The sequence below is a fragment of the Phodopus roborovskii genome, unplaced genomic scaffold (genome assembly GCF_943737965.1).
Source record: "Phodopus roborovskii unplaced genomic scaffold, PHOROB, whole genome shotgun sequence".
In the NCBI taxonomy this organism is placed as follows: Eukaryota; Metazoa; Chordata; class Mammalia; order Rodentia; family Cricetidae; genus Phodopus; species Phodopus roborovskii.
In genome coordinates this window covers 435422-452666 of record NW_026125640.1, presented here as the reverse complement: position 1 = coordinate 452666, position 17245 = coordinate 435422, and the positions used below count along the sequence as shown (strand labels likewise).

The window sequence follows — 17245 nt, the reverse complement described above, 5'->3', positions numbered from 1 at the left end:
GCAGGATAGCTCTGAGCTAGTTCTGTTGGCAGAACGAGGGAAATGAAACTTGCCAAAGGGTAATTTCAAAGGATGTGGTGGCTGTTTAGATACCAACTGAGCATGAACTATAGGGAAAATGCTGGTTTTTAAAAGGCCACTGTCTTTAATGGCTTTTAGAGTTTAATCTTGAGGTATGAACTATGGTATGTGTATACAAATATAGTTATGGGAGTACACAGGAGGGTCCCTGACCTATAGCCCACTAGACTGCCATCAATCTAATTGAGTACTGGCAAATGTACAGGTATCTGACTCAGCTCCCCTTTATCTTACCAGCAAGTATGCCATGCCTGAGTTCTTTTAACTGCTGGCTGTTGACATACATCCTGGATTCCTATGTCTGGAGATTTCCCCACAGGCAAACAGAAAGCCATATCATGTACTCAGCCCTCTGAAGTTGACTATCATGGATGGATACAAACAGCCTTCTCTCTTTCCTCAAGAACCAGATATTTAGTATATCTGTGCCTATTAGCATCCATCAGAATCAGAGTACAGCTGGTCTCAATGAAAGCTGCCTTTCTCTGGCTTTTGTTATTTTTGCTGCCCTACAACCCCTGGCCTAGTAGGTTTCCCTAAGAATATACTCTGCTTCCAAACACACAGAACAGTGTGTTATGTGGCAAGAGTTTTAGCCAAGCAAAAGCTAAAGGGTTTCCCCATTATACAGGTACTTTAGCATGATAAGAAAGCCCTTTTATGGTCAACATCCTGCTCTGTTTGCAAGCCTCTTCATTCTCTGACTGAAACTTTTCACTTCCATAAAAACAAAATACCTGCAGTGCTTCTGTGTTTCTGAGTGCCTATGTTATTCTTGGAAGAAGCCTCCTGTGTTTCTTGGCACAACTCAACTGAGAAATCACTTTCTTTAGGAAGCTTTCACTGAATCTGGAGGCCGCATGGGAAATCTCTTTTCTTAGATCCTACCTCAAACTATATATAACACTTATATATAACCAAATTAAAGCAATCTGTTCCCCTGTCTGTCTCCCCTACTCTAAGGCAAACAACCAAAGGGCAGGAATTTTATCATATTCTTTTCTTTACTCCTCATCTGTGGTGTGGTATTTTGTCACCAAATACTTCCATGAATGTCTGTTGTCCCTGTGATACCTCCTTTATCACCCTAACACAGTGGTTCTCAAACTATGGGTCACAACCCCTGTGGAGGTTACATGTCAGATATCCTGCACATGAGCTATTTATATTATGATTCTAACTGTAGCAAAAGTGCAGTTATGAAGTAGCAATGAAAATAATTTTATGGTTGGGGGTCACCACATGCAAGGAACTATATTAAAGGGTCACAGCATCAGGAAGGTTGAGAACCACTGCTCTAGCAGAAACTGGCACTGGAAGCAGAGCAGAGATGTAGAAAAGAAGATACACTGAGATGGTTTGATTGTTATATCAAGCCATTAGCCCCAGACAGTTACAAGCTATGGATGTTATGGTTCTGACCAGAGTAAAATGTCCTCTTCTTGAAGCCTTGATCACAGACTGATATATGTGTAGGGGGCCTTGAAAATGTTCTAAATTTGTTAGCGCCTACTCTGGCCTAATGGAAACCATCCTAATGCTTCTGACTCTTAAAGGAAAGGATGTCATGTTTCTTTGACTGTGATGGGAACTAGTACAACGTTTTCCTGGGATCACTAATTAGTATTCAACAATATGAAACACAGGTCAGTGACAGTGTATGACTTTGCCAAATACAACCAGGACATTAAGTTATAATTTAATAGAGATGGTTTGGGGAGACTAAATCTTTGAAATGTGGGATATCCAGAGTCTTGTGACAGGTAGAATACACCATTTCAACATATTGGAGTATCACCAGTCAGGTTCATGTTAGGATGTGTAATTTTGCTGAGTCACTAAAAAAACTTAGTTACCACCCTGTGCTTCTGAAACTTTCCTCGATCTTCAAAGTCACTTACTCAAGAGCCTTTGTGGAATGAAATTTCAAAACTGCTCACACCTGTGTTTCACACAGAGTAAAGGAAGAGCACAGTCAGTGTTACCAAAGTAATGATGTAACCTGATGCAGTCAGGGAGGTTATGTTAACCACAGCATTTGTTTTAATGATTCTGCAAGTGACTTCCATCCTGTATTTCAGAGTGATCAAGGTTATGAAGGGATCACATGAGTCTTCTGACAATACACTATTGTATTTGTGGAGAAAAACCTATATGTCACTGTAGGTATTTATAAATGTGTTTATAAACGGTGTTTATAAAAACATCTGAGCTATAGCCCTTAGGAATGACAAAGGTCCAGATGTAAAAATGTGTCAATGGTGATGAAAATACTGAGATTCACTATTTCACTTCAATATGCTCATTTCAGATTCTTTAAAAAAGTGACTTTTCTCAAGGTCACTTAGCTGGTTACTGCTACAGCTACAATTAGACCCCAGAATTATTAACCTATCATCAAGAACTAGTTATACATTTCATACCTACTAACTAGGGCAGTAACTAGTAGAGGAGGGCTGAAAGAAAGTCAATAGGAAACTGAGGCATGGATAAGACAGTTCCACTGTGTAGATTATCTCTGACAGGATTTTAATCACAGGAATGGTCTGTCATCCCGAATCATCTGGGTTGATCATAAATCTATTCTCAAAATTTGTTTTCTCAAACAAATGAATTTCAAGGCCTATTCTTGCTGGATTTGGGGAGAAATTTATTATAGTAAACTTCAGTGAGATCTTGACTGTCTTTGACCTGTGATTACCAGTTTTATAATCACTATTAGGTGAGGGTGGGGATTAGTAGAAATAATGGACCATATTTCTCCAGTGAATCAGATTCTTTTTGGTGCTCCTGTGATTACATGGACTCAATGACCCTTTTTGTTTTGAAGCAATGTATTCATGTTACTCTTCTCAAAACGCTTAGAATGGATGCCAAAGGGGGAGGGGTGAATAAATTCTCCAATGCCATGAATCCTATGCTGCAGTGTCATAGTCCATGACCTGCTGAAACAGATGGCATTTGGTATACAGAATAATAGCCATGTAAACACCTATTTCAATAATAGCCTCAACCACTCATGTTAGTAGATTATCTTTCTACTCTATTAAGGGCCTTTGCTAGCACATTGAGTCCTTTTAAAATATTCTATATTTAATTTGGGACATTTCCAAAATTCAAGAATACTGCGATGCCTGGAGAATGTCCAGAGACCATCGCTGAGAATGCTTAAGAGGAAGGAGAAACAGGTATTGTGGATAACAAGAAACATAATTTCCAGGATGGTAAATTACTAACTGCTGTGTTTTCCCCCCAAAAGGTCAAAGCAAGAAGTAATGGGCACAAATTATACCTGGCCAGCAGTTAGCCTGAACATAATGTACTATGTCCTAGTACTTTTTTAAATACACAGTTCAGCATTCCTTCCATAGTTAAATGTGGCAGGCAGAGAAATTACGACAGTATGCAGTGACTTATATTATTCATCACCTCAAACTATATCAAGGAAAAAACAGAAATCTAGTTTGGTTAAAACACATTAATTAAAGTGAGAAGGGAGGCAATAAAAATCAGGTAACAAGACAAGGATAAATCATATGCAATCTAAAGTTGTACTCTTCTGTTTGAAGTACAACCTTGCAAATTCATTCATAATCAAAACATTTTTGAACATGAAAGTAATTATAAAGCATTGTAGACACACGTAATTGTCAAAGAACAAATTTAATAACTGTGTTATTTGGTATTTTGTTCTCTTTTCCAATTAACTGAATTGATTTGTTTGACTTTAGCTTCTTTTAAATCATCCCTTCTCCAGAAGACTAGTTAGCAGTGTAATGGGATTTGGAAAGGGTGGGATAGAGAGAGGTAGGTAATGAAGTCCATCTAGTTTCAAGGTTCAATTTCAAAATTCATTGGGGATGGATTTTTCATTTCTTTAGATACTTTATTAGATTATTACTGGAAATACTCGCTTGAACAATAATTCCAAAACCATGCATTTCAAACTTAAAGATTAACACAAGTTGCATAAGGATACTGATCAAATACACATTGTGATTCACTGGGTTGTGATGGGGCCTGAGATTAGAAATCTACAAGTTGTCACACTACTAGGCCAGAGGCCACCATAAAATCAGGCTATGGATGTACACCTTCCAAAGTATCTAAAACGATTTTGAAATGTAGCATTTGATTAGAATGTTATATAAATATAAAATCAATACTGAATTTTGAAGATTTCAATATTTTAAAGAATGTATACTATCATTTTTTTTTAGTGCTCTGGATGTCCTCTGTGTTCCAGGAAAGTGCTTTTTGTCCCTAGCCCAGCCATCTCTATTTTTAAATTGGTAGCCTATTGAAAAAATAACACTTGGGTTATATATTATTAAAATGAATTCTATCCATTTATTTTTGCTTTTGATTCTTTTTATGCATATATTCTTGGACTTAAACCCAGAACTCTGAGTATACTAATCATTCACGCTACCACTCAGATACCCTAAAAATTTAGACTATACTATACATGTGATTCACATTACATTTGGAGGGAATGCTTGTTTAACACTATGGATAGATAGATGTATTTTTTAAACCTGTGGAATAATTTTCAGAAGTCCTTTAAAGATCAAGGTATTTTTTAGTTTTCAAAAATTTCAACTTGATAGCTATGAGCTAGGATGAGAAATACACTCAAATCTCAGAGAACTGAAGCTCCCTTTGTGCAAGTGAGGTGAAAGGCCCCGTTTTCAGACAACAGTGTGTGGGAGACCTGGAGCACCGTGGCACCAATGGACCAGTTCGTTCTCTCTCTCGATGGTCTCTCCAAGCTCAGGTGGCCAGTTGCAATTCTGTTCCTGTTCCATGAGGAAGTCCACACTCTGCCACACCAGCTCCCGATCTGAAGGCTTGAGATGCTCATGGTAAGAAAGAAGCATCTGGAGAATGGATGACAGGCCATGAGCTGCCCCTGTGTAGACAAAGCAAACATCACTTATCCACCAAGAGAGGAAAGGGAGTTTGATCTAATGAAAATAAAATTGTGAGATTTGTTTTACATTAAAATATTACTTGAAAGCACATATAATCCTATAACAACTGAGTTGCTAAAAAAACAAAACCAAAAACATAACAAAATAAAAAATAACCTAAACCAGCAGCTTGCAGCTCAAAACTGGCTCACTGTAGTAAGATATCCACCCCACCCGTACCTGTTGCACTGACCATGCCCATTGGGTCATGGGGACAAGTGTAAACATGACCTGTGGGGACTAGGTCTCGGGTCCTGCACCCCAGCTCACTCTCTTACTTCCTGGTCAGAGACAGAGAGCATCCAGGGGAATCCTTGGAGCAGGAACCCATGGCGGTCATCTGTTTGTGATGTAAGTGATTTCTTCCTGAATAAACATTAATCAGCCTATATTTCCCACACAATACATTGACTTTTATAAATAAAGTTTTACTGGAACATAGCTATATTCATCCATTTGCATGTTGTTATCTGCTTCCTTACATCATACAGCAGACTTGTATTTATGACTGAAATTATATGGATCATAAACCCTAAATAAAACTGTTAAGCTCTTCATAGAAAGTTTGATTTTATAAAAATGTTCCCAAAGTGCTTGAAATCAATTTGGTCTAGATATCTTAATAATTCATCAATCCATTAAAAATATAAGTACTAAGGGCCTACTATGCACCAGATGCTTCAGTTGCTAAGGACAGATAAGTAAACAAAAAGATAAAAGCCCTTTCTCTTGGTATCAATTCATTTAATTCTTCACAATGAATACTTGTGTTTTGGACATTATCTCACCATTAAGATACAAAGATGAATATGAGTTTGCCCATATTCTTGAAAAGAACTCTCCATTTAGTTCAGAAAGTGAGCTATATTTGAGAAAATATTATAACGTAAGTTAAGTACTCTATAATAGATGTGTAACAGGAGTATGATGAGTGAGTCTCTGTAACAACTTAAATGGGCAAGATGTTCCCTGAGATTTTCTTTGAACATTATTTCTAGGTACATCTTTTTGAGTGCTTGTGAGGACAGTAAAAGTTGAATCTGTAGAGTGATTAAAGAAAATTGCCCTTGCCAATTGTAGTAATCCTCATCCACTCATTAAAACTTGAATGCAACAAAAACGCTAAGAAATAATTCTCCAGCTTAGATATTTGTCTTCTCCCTTCAGACTTGGACTCAGACCTTACAACACTGACTTATTTAGGTCTGGATTTTTCAGTCTTATAATCCTTTAAGCCTACTCCTTTATTAGTGCTTCATTATTTATGGAAATAATCAATATTCGTTTTATTTATTATATAACACAAACAACTTAGAATATTTATTATATGATGCACACAATTTAGTCTTATATTAAAATATATTGCATATTATAGATGGATATTAATTATTATAAGGAAGCTTGAGTTTTCAGGGAAGTATTTATATATTTACCAGAAATTTGGGTAATATGTATATCAATGGCCAGAATATCACTTTCTCCTAAAAATAAACCTATTAATTCAAGAACTATAAAAGGCACTGTTAGTACCCTGACAAACTTTCCACTCAGGTGCATCTATGCGCTCCAAACTTCCTACCTTAAATAGCTCTTATTTTGCCTAAATTTATCTCTGGCCACAAGAATATGCTCAACACACAGGAATAATGCAGAATTAACACCCCTGAAGCAGCCAACCAATAAAGCAGGAAATGCATAGAAAAATCCATGGACTTGCTCAGTCCCTGGGTAAGACAATTCTGAGGCATGTCCCGTATGGCTTCTGTCAATCTTCAGTGGGACTGAGCCATCAGATTCTACAGTGAATGCTTTCTCTTCAGTGAGTGGTGCTATTTTGGGAGATTGTAGAAATGTTAGAATGTGGGGCCTATACAGAAGAAGTAGGTCACTTGGTGTATATCTTTGAGGGTCTTCAGGCCCTTCCGTCTCCCTGATTTTCATCTACCATGAGAGGAATAACCTCTGCTATAGGCTTCTGCTACCACACATTCTTCCATGTTATGGGCCCAGAATGAATTCAGTCACTTGACAATGGAGTGACCCTTCTGAAACAATGAGACAAAATGTCTTTCCTCCCTTAAGTTGTTACAGTAGGCATTTTGTCAAAGTGACTCAAAAGTCTAACACAGAGCCTCTGCTATCCAAAAACTGCTCATCATTTCACAAATTAAATTCTTCCTCTTCCTTGTCTCATGTTTCTACTCCCCTAGCCATGCTTTCTAGGATTACACTTCAAATAGATTTTTATGTACAAATTCTGCTTCAAGGTCTGATCCCACAAAGACTTAGAAAAAATGCAAAACTTCTTTGAGGAAACGCTCACTACAGCTGTTCATTAGCCATTCATCCATTCATTCAGATACCCTCATCAAATGCAGGCTCTATGGCAAATGTCCCAAGATCACAAAGCTAAATGAATGAATCCCCACCCTGAATGTGCATAAAACCTGACAGAGCAGTTGAACAAGTGACTCACAAATTACAATAAGAAACAGTGAGGAATCTATTAACAGTGTGAGCATGATGCCATGATGTCACCCTATTTGCTGCTGGGGAAAATACCTGAAACATGTTAATGATTCTCAAGATTGGCTTCAACAACCCTTTCCCCTTAAACACAGGACATGTCTCAGTATATCTCATAAGGTTTGCACCAAGTTTTGAAGTCTGTGTATTACAAGTAGATGAAGGGCTTGTGGGAAGTGAAGCTTTCTAGGCAAAAGGAACATAAATAATAGTTTAAAGGTAAGAGTTCACTTAGTGCGCAGAAACCTATAGTAGACAGAACCTAGAGGAAAGGAGACACAATTTAAGTGTGGCTTACAAAAGGCCTTACAAATTTTGCTCAGGAGTGTAAGGATGCAAACTGGGGGGAACTCATTTTTTCCTTACATGAATCAGAGCTCAAAATTAATCACTGTAGTTCAGTTGCCTGTTATGAATCTGCTGTCACTACAAAATTTACTGAATTGATCTTATTCCCTGTTAAAAAAAACATTACTTAGAATCAGTGTGACCATTGTTCACCATGTCTCAACAAAGTTAAGCCATGTATGATGATATATGTCCATAGTCCCAGTTCCTCATAGAGTTGATGCAGGATATTTGTTTAAGCCCAGTAGTTCAAGGACAGCCTAAGAAATGTATTGAGACTTTTATCTCAAATAAATAAGTGGGTTATAATAAAGGTTTTAGTCTTTAGTGAACCTGAATGTTAAAATATTTATATTACTGTCATCCATGCTTTGCAAAGATATTAAATATCTCAACTTTTGTTTCAAAATTCTTTAAAGTATTTCTTATTCACGAATAATGATAGTCTAGAACAGTGGTTCTCAAACTTCCTAATGCTGCAACCATAAAATTATTTTCATTGTTACATCATAACTGTAATGTTTCTACTGTTATGAATCATATTGTATATATTTGATATGCAGGATATCTGATGTACAACCGCTGTGAAAGGGTGGATAGACCCCCCAAAGGGGTCATGACCCATGGGTTGACAATTACTGGTCTGTAGCAAAACTAAAAACATCTGTTCTTTAGTTAGTGTTGCCACTCACCCAAGTATTCAGTTCCATAGTAAGAATACATCAGGGGGAATGGTTTTCTCTTCTTTAGGGCATACTGCTTTCCAGAGTCCAGAATCGCCTGGCATATTGATTTAATTTGTGCTGGGGTCAGTACCTGAATAAAGAAAGATCAAAAAGCCAAAGTCAAAGCAGGACCTCTATCTCTGTCCCCTCAGACATTAAATAACAGGCCTTTAAAGGGCTATCATATATTTAACAAAACTTAGCCAACTAAACTTCCTTCATGTTCTGCAACTGGTTCTCTTTCTTTTGATTCAAGTTTATCTACCTCTTCAGAACATTTAAAATAGACACTTTTGCTGTGATAGGTTGTTATAAAATGCAAAGACCACCATATACATGTTCTATCATTAATCCTTGTCATGGGAACAAGAATTTGCTCAGGAAAGGACAAATGGTGATGCTAATGGATTGTGCTTAACAAAGCTACTACTCCCAACACAACATATGCTACAGGTCTGGCCCACACATCAGGCATCTAAGCTGTGCTTATAAAACCATGCTTCTACAATAAGCTACTGTATGACAAATTTAGAGCAGCCACTTATATTCCCAGAATGAATGCAAAGTCCATTTATGCCAAGAATAAAATCTCTTAAACACCAAAAGGACACTTTCACATTTTGTCCAATCTGTGCATAATCAGTTTTAGGACTAGGAAAGGAGATTAAAATGTTCTCAAGCCTTGAAAGCATGAGGGAGTCTGTTACTATTCTCCTCTATTTTGCACTATGCTCCGTGACCTGTCTTCCCTCAGGGGCTAACTGGATGCTTCCTTTGGTTTGTTTCCTCTATCACCAGGCTTCCTATTATGATGAAACACTTGCCCTCTTGCTGTCTTAGTTCTGCATCTCACTAGACTATCAGTCCCTTGACAGCAAAGATTGTGACATTTCAACATTTTGAATCTCTGGTGCCTAACACAAAAATTGAGGTTGGGGGAGAGAGGGCTTTGGTAACAGAGCCCTCCTTCCTTTACTCCTATCCTTCATCCCTTCCCTCTTCCCCTTCTTTTCACAATCATTTCTTTTTTTTTATTTTTTTCTTATTTTACATATCGATCTCAGTTCCCTCTCCCTCCCTCCCTCCTTTGCCCCCCAACCTCCCATCCCATTCCTCCCCTCCCACTCCACATGTAGGGTGATGCCTTCCAGGAGGGGTCATCTAAATCTGTCAAGTCATTTGGAGTAGGGACTAGGCCCTCCCTCCTGCCTCTAGGTTAAGGGAGTATCCCTCCATGGGGAATGTGCTCCCAAAGTCCTTTTCACAATCATTTCTTAAATGTGTATTTCACTTCATGCAAGCTTATTTTATGTACTGGTACTAAGACAATAAATATGATAGACAATGTCTCTTGCTCTGAGGACACCAAGCTTCCCCAAAGGCAAATATTACTAGAAAATACTGGATAGGTTGACCTGAAACAAATTATCTACAGTCCAGCCTGATTCAATAAATCTAGGATCAAAAAAAAAAGAAAGAAAGAAAAAAAAAAGAAAGAAAGATAGAAAGAAAGAAAGAAAAGAAAAAGAGGAAAGAAGGAAGAAAGAAAAGAAAAGCTCACTGATTTTTGGACTCTCTCCTAAAGACCCATACATCTCATTTATTTGTATCTGTCATTAGATCAACCAATTATTCTTTAAATACAACAATAATAATCAAAGCCATAAATAAGGTACAATCCAGTTTCTGAGTTCCTCAAATCTAGGACTTACTTAGCAAAATAATTACTTAAAGAGGAAACCTGAGTGTGGCACACATGCTATAATCCAAGCACTTGGGAGGCTGGGTCAGGAGAATCTCAAGTTCTAGGTTTGTTTGGCCTAAATACTGATACCCCATTTCAAAATACATTGAAGAGAAAACGGAAAATGTCTATACACTAATCCACCAATTAACATTTACTGGGTTACTATTCTAGTAAGACCCTGACTAGATATCACAGGGAGAGTCTTGAAAGCATGGGACACATTTTGCCCTATAGGGAATTTACTATCTGTTGTTGGCCAAGAGAGGTAGACAACAGTTTGTTAGATTCATGAACCTAGAGAGATGGAAAGAAACATGGACGACATGTTTAAGATGTTATTCTATCCTAGTTTCACTTGCTCAGAAACAATTATATCACGGCTTTCAAGTTCAATGTTCCTTTTACTAGCTACCTGTATTTGTCTCTTGTTACCTCTTTCTTCCTACCCATGAAAACCCTGTCTTCCTATGTATCATCACTGCCACATCCATCCAGATTTGGGTCTTTCCTAAGCCTAACAGCATATTTTTTCCTGAATGACTTTCTGATTCAAAGCTGTAGCGCCCCCCCCCCAAATTAATCTACCATATGAAAACACTCTTTAGGAAGTACAACTGATTTTATACTGAATCCTATTGTTTAAAGTCTTACATCATTAACCTCAAATTCTGGTTCTTTTGCAGAAACTTGCTAAGATCCTTGAAGGTTTTTAACCTAATACTTTTTATCCTGCTTCCATCCTCCTAATTTCCTAGGAATATGTCTTGCTCAGTGGCTATCCACAGGTCTTATCTGTCCTGTAGTGATTCTGTCTGAGTCCACACGACAGACAATTTTTGTGGTAGAAAATGGCCACTGAATAACTAAATTACTACCATTTTCCTATTTGCTTTCCATATTCAGAACTGAAAATTGTCTGAATCTTTCCTCTGTTGAACATATAGTCTTATTCTTCCTGTTTGTTTGGAAGTCAGGAAAAAAACTCAGCTTGTCCTGTGTGTGGTGCCCTCCCCCATTCTTTTCATCCCACTGTTCAAAATAGGGAACGAATTTATAAACTACTCTCTAAAAACCTCGCCTGGTCATGCTTCGTGTCTGGGCGGTTTCTTCTTATCTCACAGAAACACCGTGAAAAACAAAGAGAACACTGGGGCTGCTTGTTCAGCTGGATAGAGGGTAGTTATGCGTGCAGTTCTTTATCTCTGGGAACAGACAAGACCTACCCTTGAGTTTATTGATCAGCAAATACAAACTGAAAAGAGTTCTCCCTAAAAGTCTGTGTGCAGCGAAGCGACATTGAGAAACAGTGTACCTTTCCCCCGCCCCTCCCCCACGCCTCAACAAACAGTACAGAACAAAAGTGTGGAGGGGGGCGGTGAGTCTTAGGGGTAAGGGCTGGGATTTGTTCTCTTGTGTGTCAGCTTTTTCAAACATGCCTTCATTTCCTGTTGCAAGCACTCAGGAAGATGAACAAGTATGTGCACTCCCTCCAAGGAGATGCCCTCAGGGTACACTCAGATATCCTGGACCTAGAAAGCAGCATTTCCAGTATGGAAAGTGACAGGAAGCTACAGAGGAGCTCCCTGTCCATCAGATCATTCCCAAAACAAACCTTCTCCTGTGTTCTTAACACTGAAGGCTTAATGCTGTGTTGATACTTCAGACTTTTTCAACCTCCTTTGCCTATGCTGAATTAAAATAAAGATATCTCAAAAATGCAGCAGCGGGTCTGTGGTAGATTGCTTTAAACAGTTTCATTAGTTAGCTGATTCCCTTCACTGACCCTGTAACATATTCTTATTAGGCTGGCCTCTGAGTATGAAGAGATGAAAGAGCAATAAAACAAATGGTATATGTCTTGGTCCTGCCTGACGGCTATGACTGAACCACGTACAGAGATGACCTTCATTAAGAAAATGAATAAAATGGACTAGGGTGCAAGATGCTTGCCTCACACCACAGTCTCTGTTCTGGCACACAGCCCCCATGAAAGAGCAATCTTTGCTAGCTATATTTCTTTCTCTGGGCATCAGATACTGTTGGCCCTTCCCCTATTGGCAATAACTGGATTTTCAGATAATAGTAATGAAATCCGAGATCTATCAGTGTGCTGAAGCATTCTATGCTATTAAATTCCTCTTTTTAACAATTCAAAATGCATATTCTAAAAGAAATGAAATTGTCAGCAATCATAGTTGATGCTGACAGCAGGTCAGGTGGTAGGGATAGACCCATGCACGGCTGAAACTTAAGTGGAAACATGTAGGAGTTATGGGGTGGAAAGGCTGAGTAAGCCAACCCAAACAGAGAGTGAAAGGAGGCTGGGGCAAAATATACCAGCAGAACAATTGTGTGGAAAGGAACTTAGAGAAAGGTAGCTGGTCCCCCATAACTCTTAATTCATGACAGTTTAAGGAAATCCCCTTTAGAGCTTCCTGTCAAGTTTTAATATAGCACAGGCTCTCATCCATCCTCCCAACTTGAGTTATTTTATAGACCCTCAGTCTCATTGTCTTGCCTCTCCCCAGCAACCCTAACTGGAACACCATAGCTATAAAGACAATGCTTTCTCTATTTACATCTCCATCCTCAACATAAACGCATCAATTCTGCTCCCCACCAGTCTAAATCTTCTCAGGCAAAACTAATAATGATGCCCGAATCTAAGGCATACAATAGAGACTTCAGTCTTTGGCCACTGCCAAAGCTCATTGTAAACATCTGAGATCTCAGCTGCATCTGTTCCTCAAAGTGTGGTCCATGGACCAGAAGTCTTGTCATCATCTATGAATCTTTAGAATTACAGAATACACAGAATCAGAACCTTTTCTTTTCTTTTTTTGAGACAGGGTTTTTCTGTGTAATAGGCCTGGTTATCCTGGAACTCGATGTGTAGATTAGGCTGGCCTCAAACTCACTGAGATCCTCCTGCCTCTGCCTCCCAAGTGCTGGAATTAAAAGCATACATCACTACTGCTCAGCCAAGAAACTGCATTTTAACAAGATCATCAGATGGCGTGAACTCACATTAGGCTTGAGAAGCACAGACTTCACAAGATATTATCTGTGAATTCTTAAAAGTCCCTGATATTAGATGAAGGACTGATGATACTGTATATTTAAATTGCATAAGACGGACTTTCCACATTTTAAAAACATTTTTAAAGATTTTATTTATTTTAATTTAATGCATATGAGTGTGTACCTGAATATATCTCTATGATGTACCACATACATGCAGTGCCCAAGGAGACCAGAATAGGGATGGGATCCCCCTAGGACTGGAGTTACAGACAGTTGTGAGCTGTCATATGGGTGCTGGGATTTAAAGCCTGGTCCTCTGGAAGTGTAGCCAGTTCTCTTAAGAACTAAGCCATCTCACGAGTCCCCAGGACCCCCCTCCTAACTGTAACTGCCACATCCTTGGTTTCTGTACAAACAAAAGGAAACTGGAAAAATTTTGCAAACAGATAGTGCTTTCCCGTTCTTTTAGCAACTCTCTATGAAGCTCCTGTCATAGTTCACTTAGGAAACCAATCAAATTGATAAGATTTGATTTTATTACAGACAGACAGCAAGATCTTTGTCTTAAACTTTAAGGCCAAGAAACAGAGAAGTGAAAGCATAGAATTCCTCCATTTCCTACTTACACAATTTTGGTTCTGAGACATATTTTCTTTTTTTAGTATTTATTATTTTTTCTTATTTTATATATTGATCCCAGTTCCCTCTCCCTCCTTCCTTTTCATGTCCCCCCAACTCCTCTCCCATCCCATTCCCCACCCACTCCACAGGTAGGGCGATGCCTTCCAGGAGGGATCATCAAAATCTGCCAAGTCATTTGGAGTAGGGCCTAGGCCCTCTGAGACATACTTTTACTGTGTAGTCTTGGCTGACACAAACTCACTATGTAGACCAGGCTGGTCTCAAACACATAGAGATCTGCCTACCTCTCCCTCTAGAGTGCTGGCATTAAAGGTGTATGTCCCCATGCTAGACTCCCACCTACAGCTTTTTGTGTCAACCCTTAGAAAGGATGCTATAGCTTCCTTTCACTAAAAAAAAAAAGAGAACAGGGTTATTACAAGTGGTCAGGATGTATACTCCCTTCCTACTGGTACTCAGGAACATGGCAGCTCCAAAGATACGTATCTTGTCTCAAGTTATGGTACCAGTAACAGAGATACCAACACATGACATGTCTACACGACAAAGAACAAGACAATTCTGAGTTTTCAGGGGGAACCATGGCAAAGTAGACTAGTGTCCTAGTCACCATTGTTAACTTAGTTTTTTTAAACTTACCAATCTAAATAATGCCAATTTGAAATGTTGTGGAGGTTTTATATAAGAACATTATTCACACGTGGTCCTATTTGCACTTTTGCTGTCTCAGGTTGTATTCCATTTAGGGTTCTCTGAGTTACTTAGAAAAGCCAGTCCTTTCATGAAATCTCTTTAGTGGGTAGATATTTACATAGGACCTTGAGAAGACAGAAACTTGGAGCAACAATATATACACAAGTCAACTTGAAGCTCTTGATTAAAAAGAATGAAGATTCTAAATTTGTTAGGTTTAGAGTGAGGCTGGGGTTCTCCATTTCTAACAATTGCAAGATGATACTGAGGCTGCTGCTATTGCCTGTGGACCACACCTGAAAGAGAGAATGGTGATGGGGAGACAGAGGCTGGTTACTGCAGAGGATGTCTCTTAGGATATGTTGAGAAAACTAGAATACAGGAACTATAGAAAGTGTGAAAAACAGTCAGGGAAGCAAGAGGGAGTGCTTCATGTTATACAATCATTAGATTACACAGAAAGAGGAAGTACCAATGGGCCATTATCTATCACTATGCTATACACAGGAAAAACATGCCCAACTTTACAAACCCCAGTGGGGAGCTCTTTCAGCCAATGCAGCCAGGTTTGTTATTTTCTTAATTAGTCTCCAAATGGGGCATGTGTGCTGGAGCAGAATGAGCAAGTTCCATCTGGTTTTCCTGATGCTCCCTGACTATTACTATGATGGGCAATGAGGAATGGGAGGCAGGTTGCTGGAGTGATGATTACTCTCCATCCATTAAAGGGTCTCAGCAGGGAATTTCAGTTGTAAACATTTGGTCCAATACCATTTCACTGCTGTTTCCATTCCTTTCTCATGTCAAGAAACAAGAACTAACAAAAGACTGAAAATCAGGAAAAAAAAAAAAAAAACCAAAACAGGTTTTACTTCATTTTTGTTGACCGCTGACTTTAAAGACTCATGGGAGACATGGATCTATCTGCAGTCTTCTACACACCATCATCTAATTGTGCCAGCACCATTTGTTGAAGATACTTTCCTCCCCCCCCCCCCACATTGTGTTCTTTTAGCTGTTTTGTCGAAAATCAGATGTTTATAGGTGTGTGGGTTAATATCAGGATTTTCGATTAGATTTCATTGGTCTACCTGTCTATTTTTGTGCCAATACCAGGCTGTTTTCAGAAATATAGCTCTGTAGTAGAGCTTAAAGTCGGGGATGGTGATGCCTCCTGAAGTTCTTTTATTGTACAGGGTTGTTTTGTCTATCTTGGGTGTTTTGTTTTTCCATATATAGTTGATTACTATCCTTTCAAGGTCAGTAAAGAATTGTGCTGGGATTTTAATGGGGATTGCATTGAATCTGTAGATTGCTTTTTGGCAAGATTGCCATTTTAACCATATTTATCCTACCTATCCAAGAACATGGAAGATCTTTCCATTTTCTTGTATCTTCTTTAATTTGTTTCTTTGAAGCCACAAAGTTCTTATTATGTAGGTCTTTCACTTGTTTGGTAAACATTACCCCAAGATACTTTATGTTTGGCTATTGTAAATGGTGATGTGCAGATAGACCCATGTCTATCGCCATGCACAAAACTCAAGTTCAAATGGATCAAAAACCTCAACACTGAACCTCTTAGAAGAGAAAGTAGGAGGTACCTTTGAACAAACTGGTATAGGAGACCGCTTCCTGAACATAACTCCAGGAGCACAGACACTGAGATCAACAATTAATAAATGGGACCTCCTCAAACTGAGAAGCATCTGTAAGGCAAAGGACACAGTGGACAAGACCAAATGGCAGCCCACAGACTGGGAAAAGATTTTCACCAATCCTACATCTGACAAAGGGCTGATCTCCAAAATATACAAAGAACTCAAGAAACTAGTCACCAAAACACCAAATAACCCTATTAAAAATGGGGTACAGAACTGAATAAAGAATTCTCAATAGAGGAAATCAAAAAGGCTGAAAGACTTAAGAAAGTGCTCTACATCCTTAGCTATCAATGCTAATCAAAACAACTTTGAGATACCATCTTCCTCCTGCCAGAATGGCTAAAATTAGAAACACCAATGATGACTCATGTTGGAGAGGATGTGGAGAAAGGGGAACACTCCTCCACTGCTGGTGGGAGTGCAAACTCGTACAGCCATTTTGGAGATCAGTATGGCGGTTCCTCAGGAAAATGGGAATTAGTTTACCACAGGACCCGGCAATCCCCCTCTTAGGCATATACCCAAAGGATCCACATCCATGCAACAAAGACATCTGTTCAACTATGTTCATAGCAGCACTATTTGTAATAGCAAGAACCTGGAAGTAACCTAGATGCCCCTCAACTGAAGAATGGATGAAGAAGATGTGACATATCTACACAATGGAAAAAAATAATGGAATCTTGAGATTCACAGGCAAGTAGATGGAACTTGAAGAAACTATCCTGAATGAGGTAACCCAGTCACAAAAAGAGGAACATGGTATGTACTCACTCATATGAATTTTAGACTTAGATCAAAGGATCACCAGCCTATAATTCA

General features: G+C 38.7%; 1 protein-coding gene across 1 annotated transcript in view; it reads right to left on the bottom strand.

The window, feature by feature from the left end:
• Lancl3 (LanC like family member 3) overlaps positions 1–17245 on the bottom strand; it is a 103527-nt gene that overhangs the window by 9510 nt on the left and 76772 nt on the right. The window contains exons 2-3 of the mRNA XM_051177926.1: positions 8621–8744; positions 4796–4993 (exon numbers count right to left, since the gene is read on the bottom strand). Of these exons, the coding sequence (XP_051033883.1) occupies positions 4796–4993; positions 8621–8744 (322 nt within the window). The remainder of the gene's footprint in view (positions 1–4795; positions 4994–8620; positions 8745–17245) is intronic.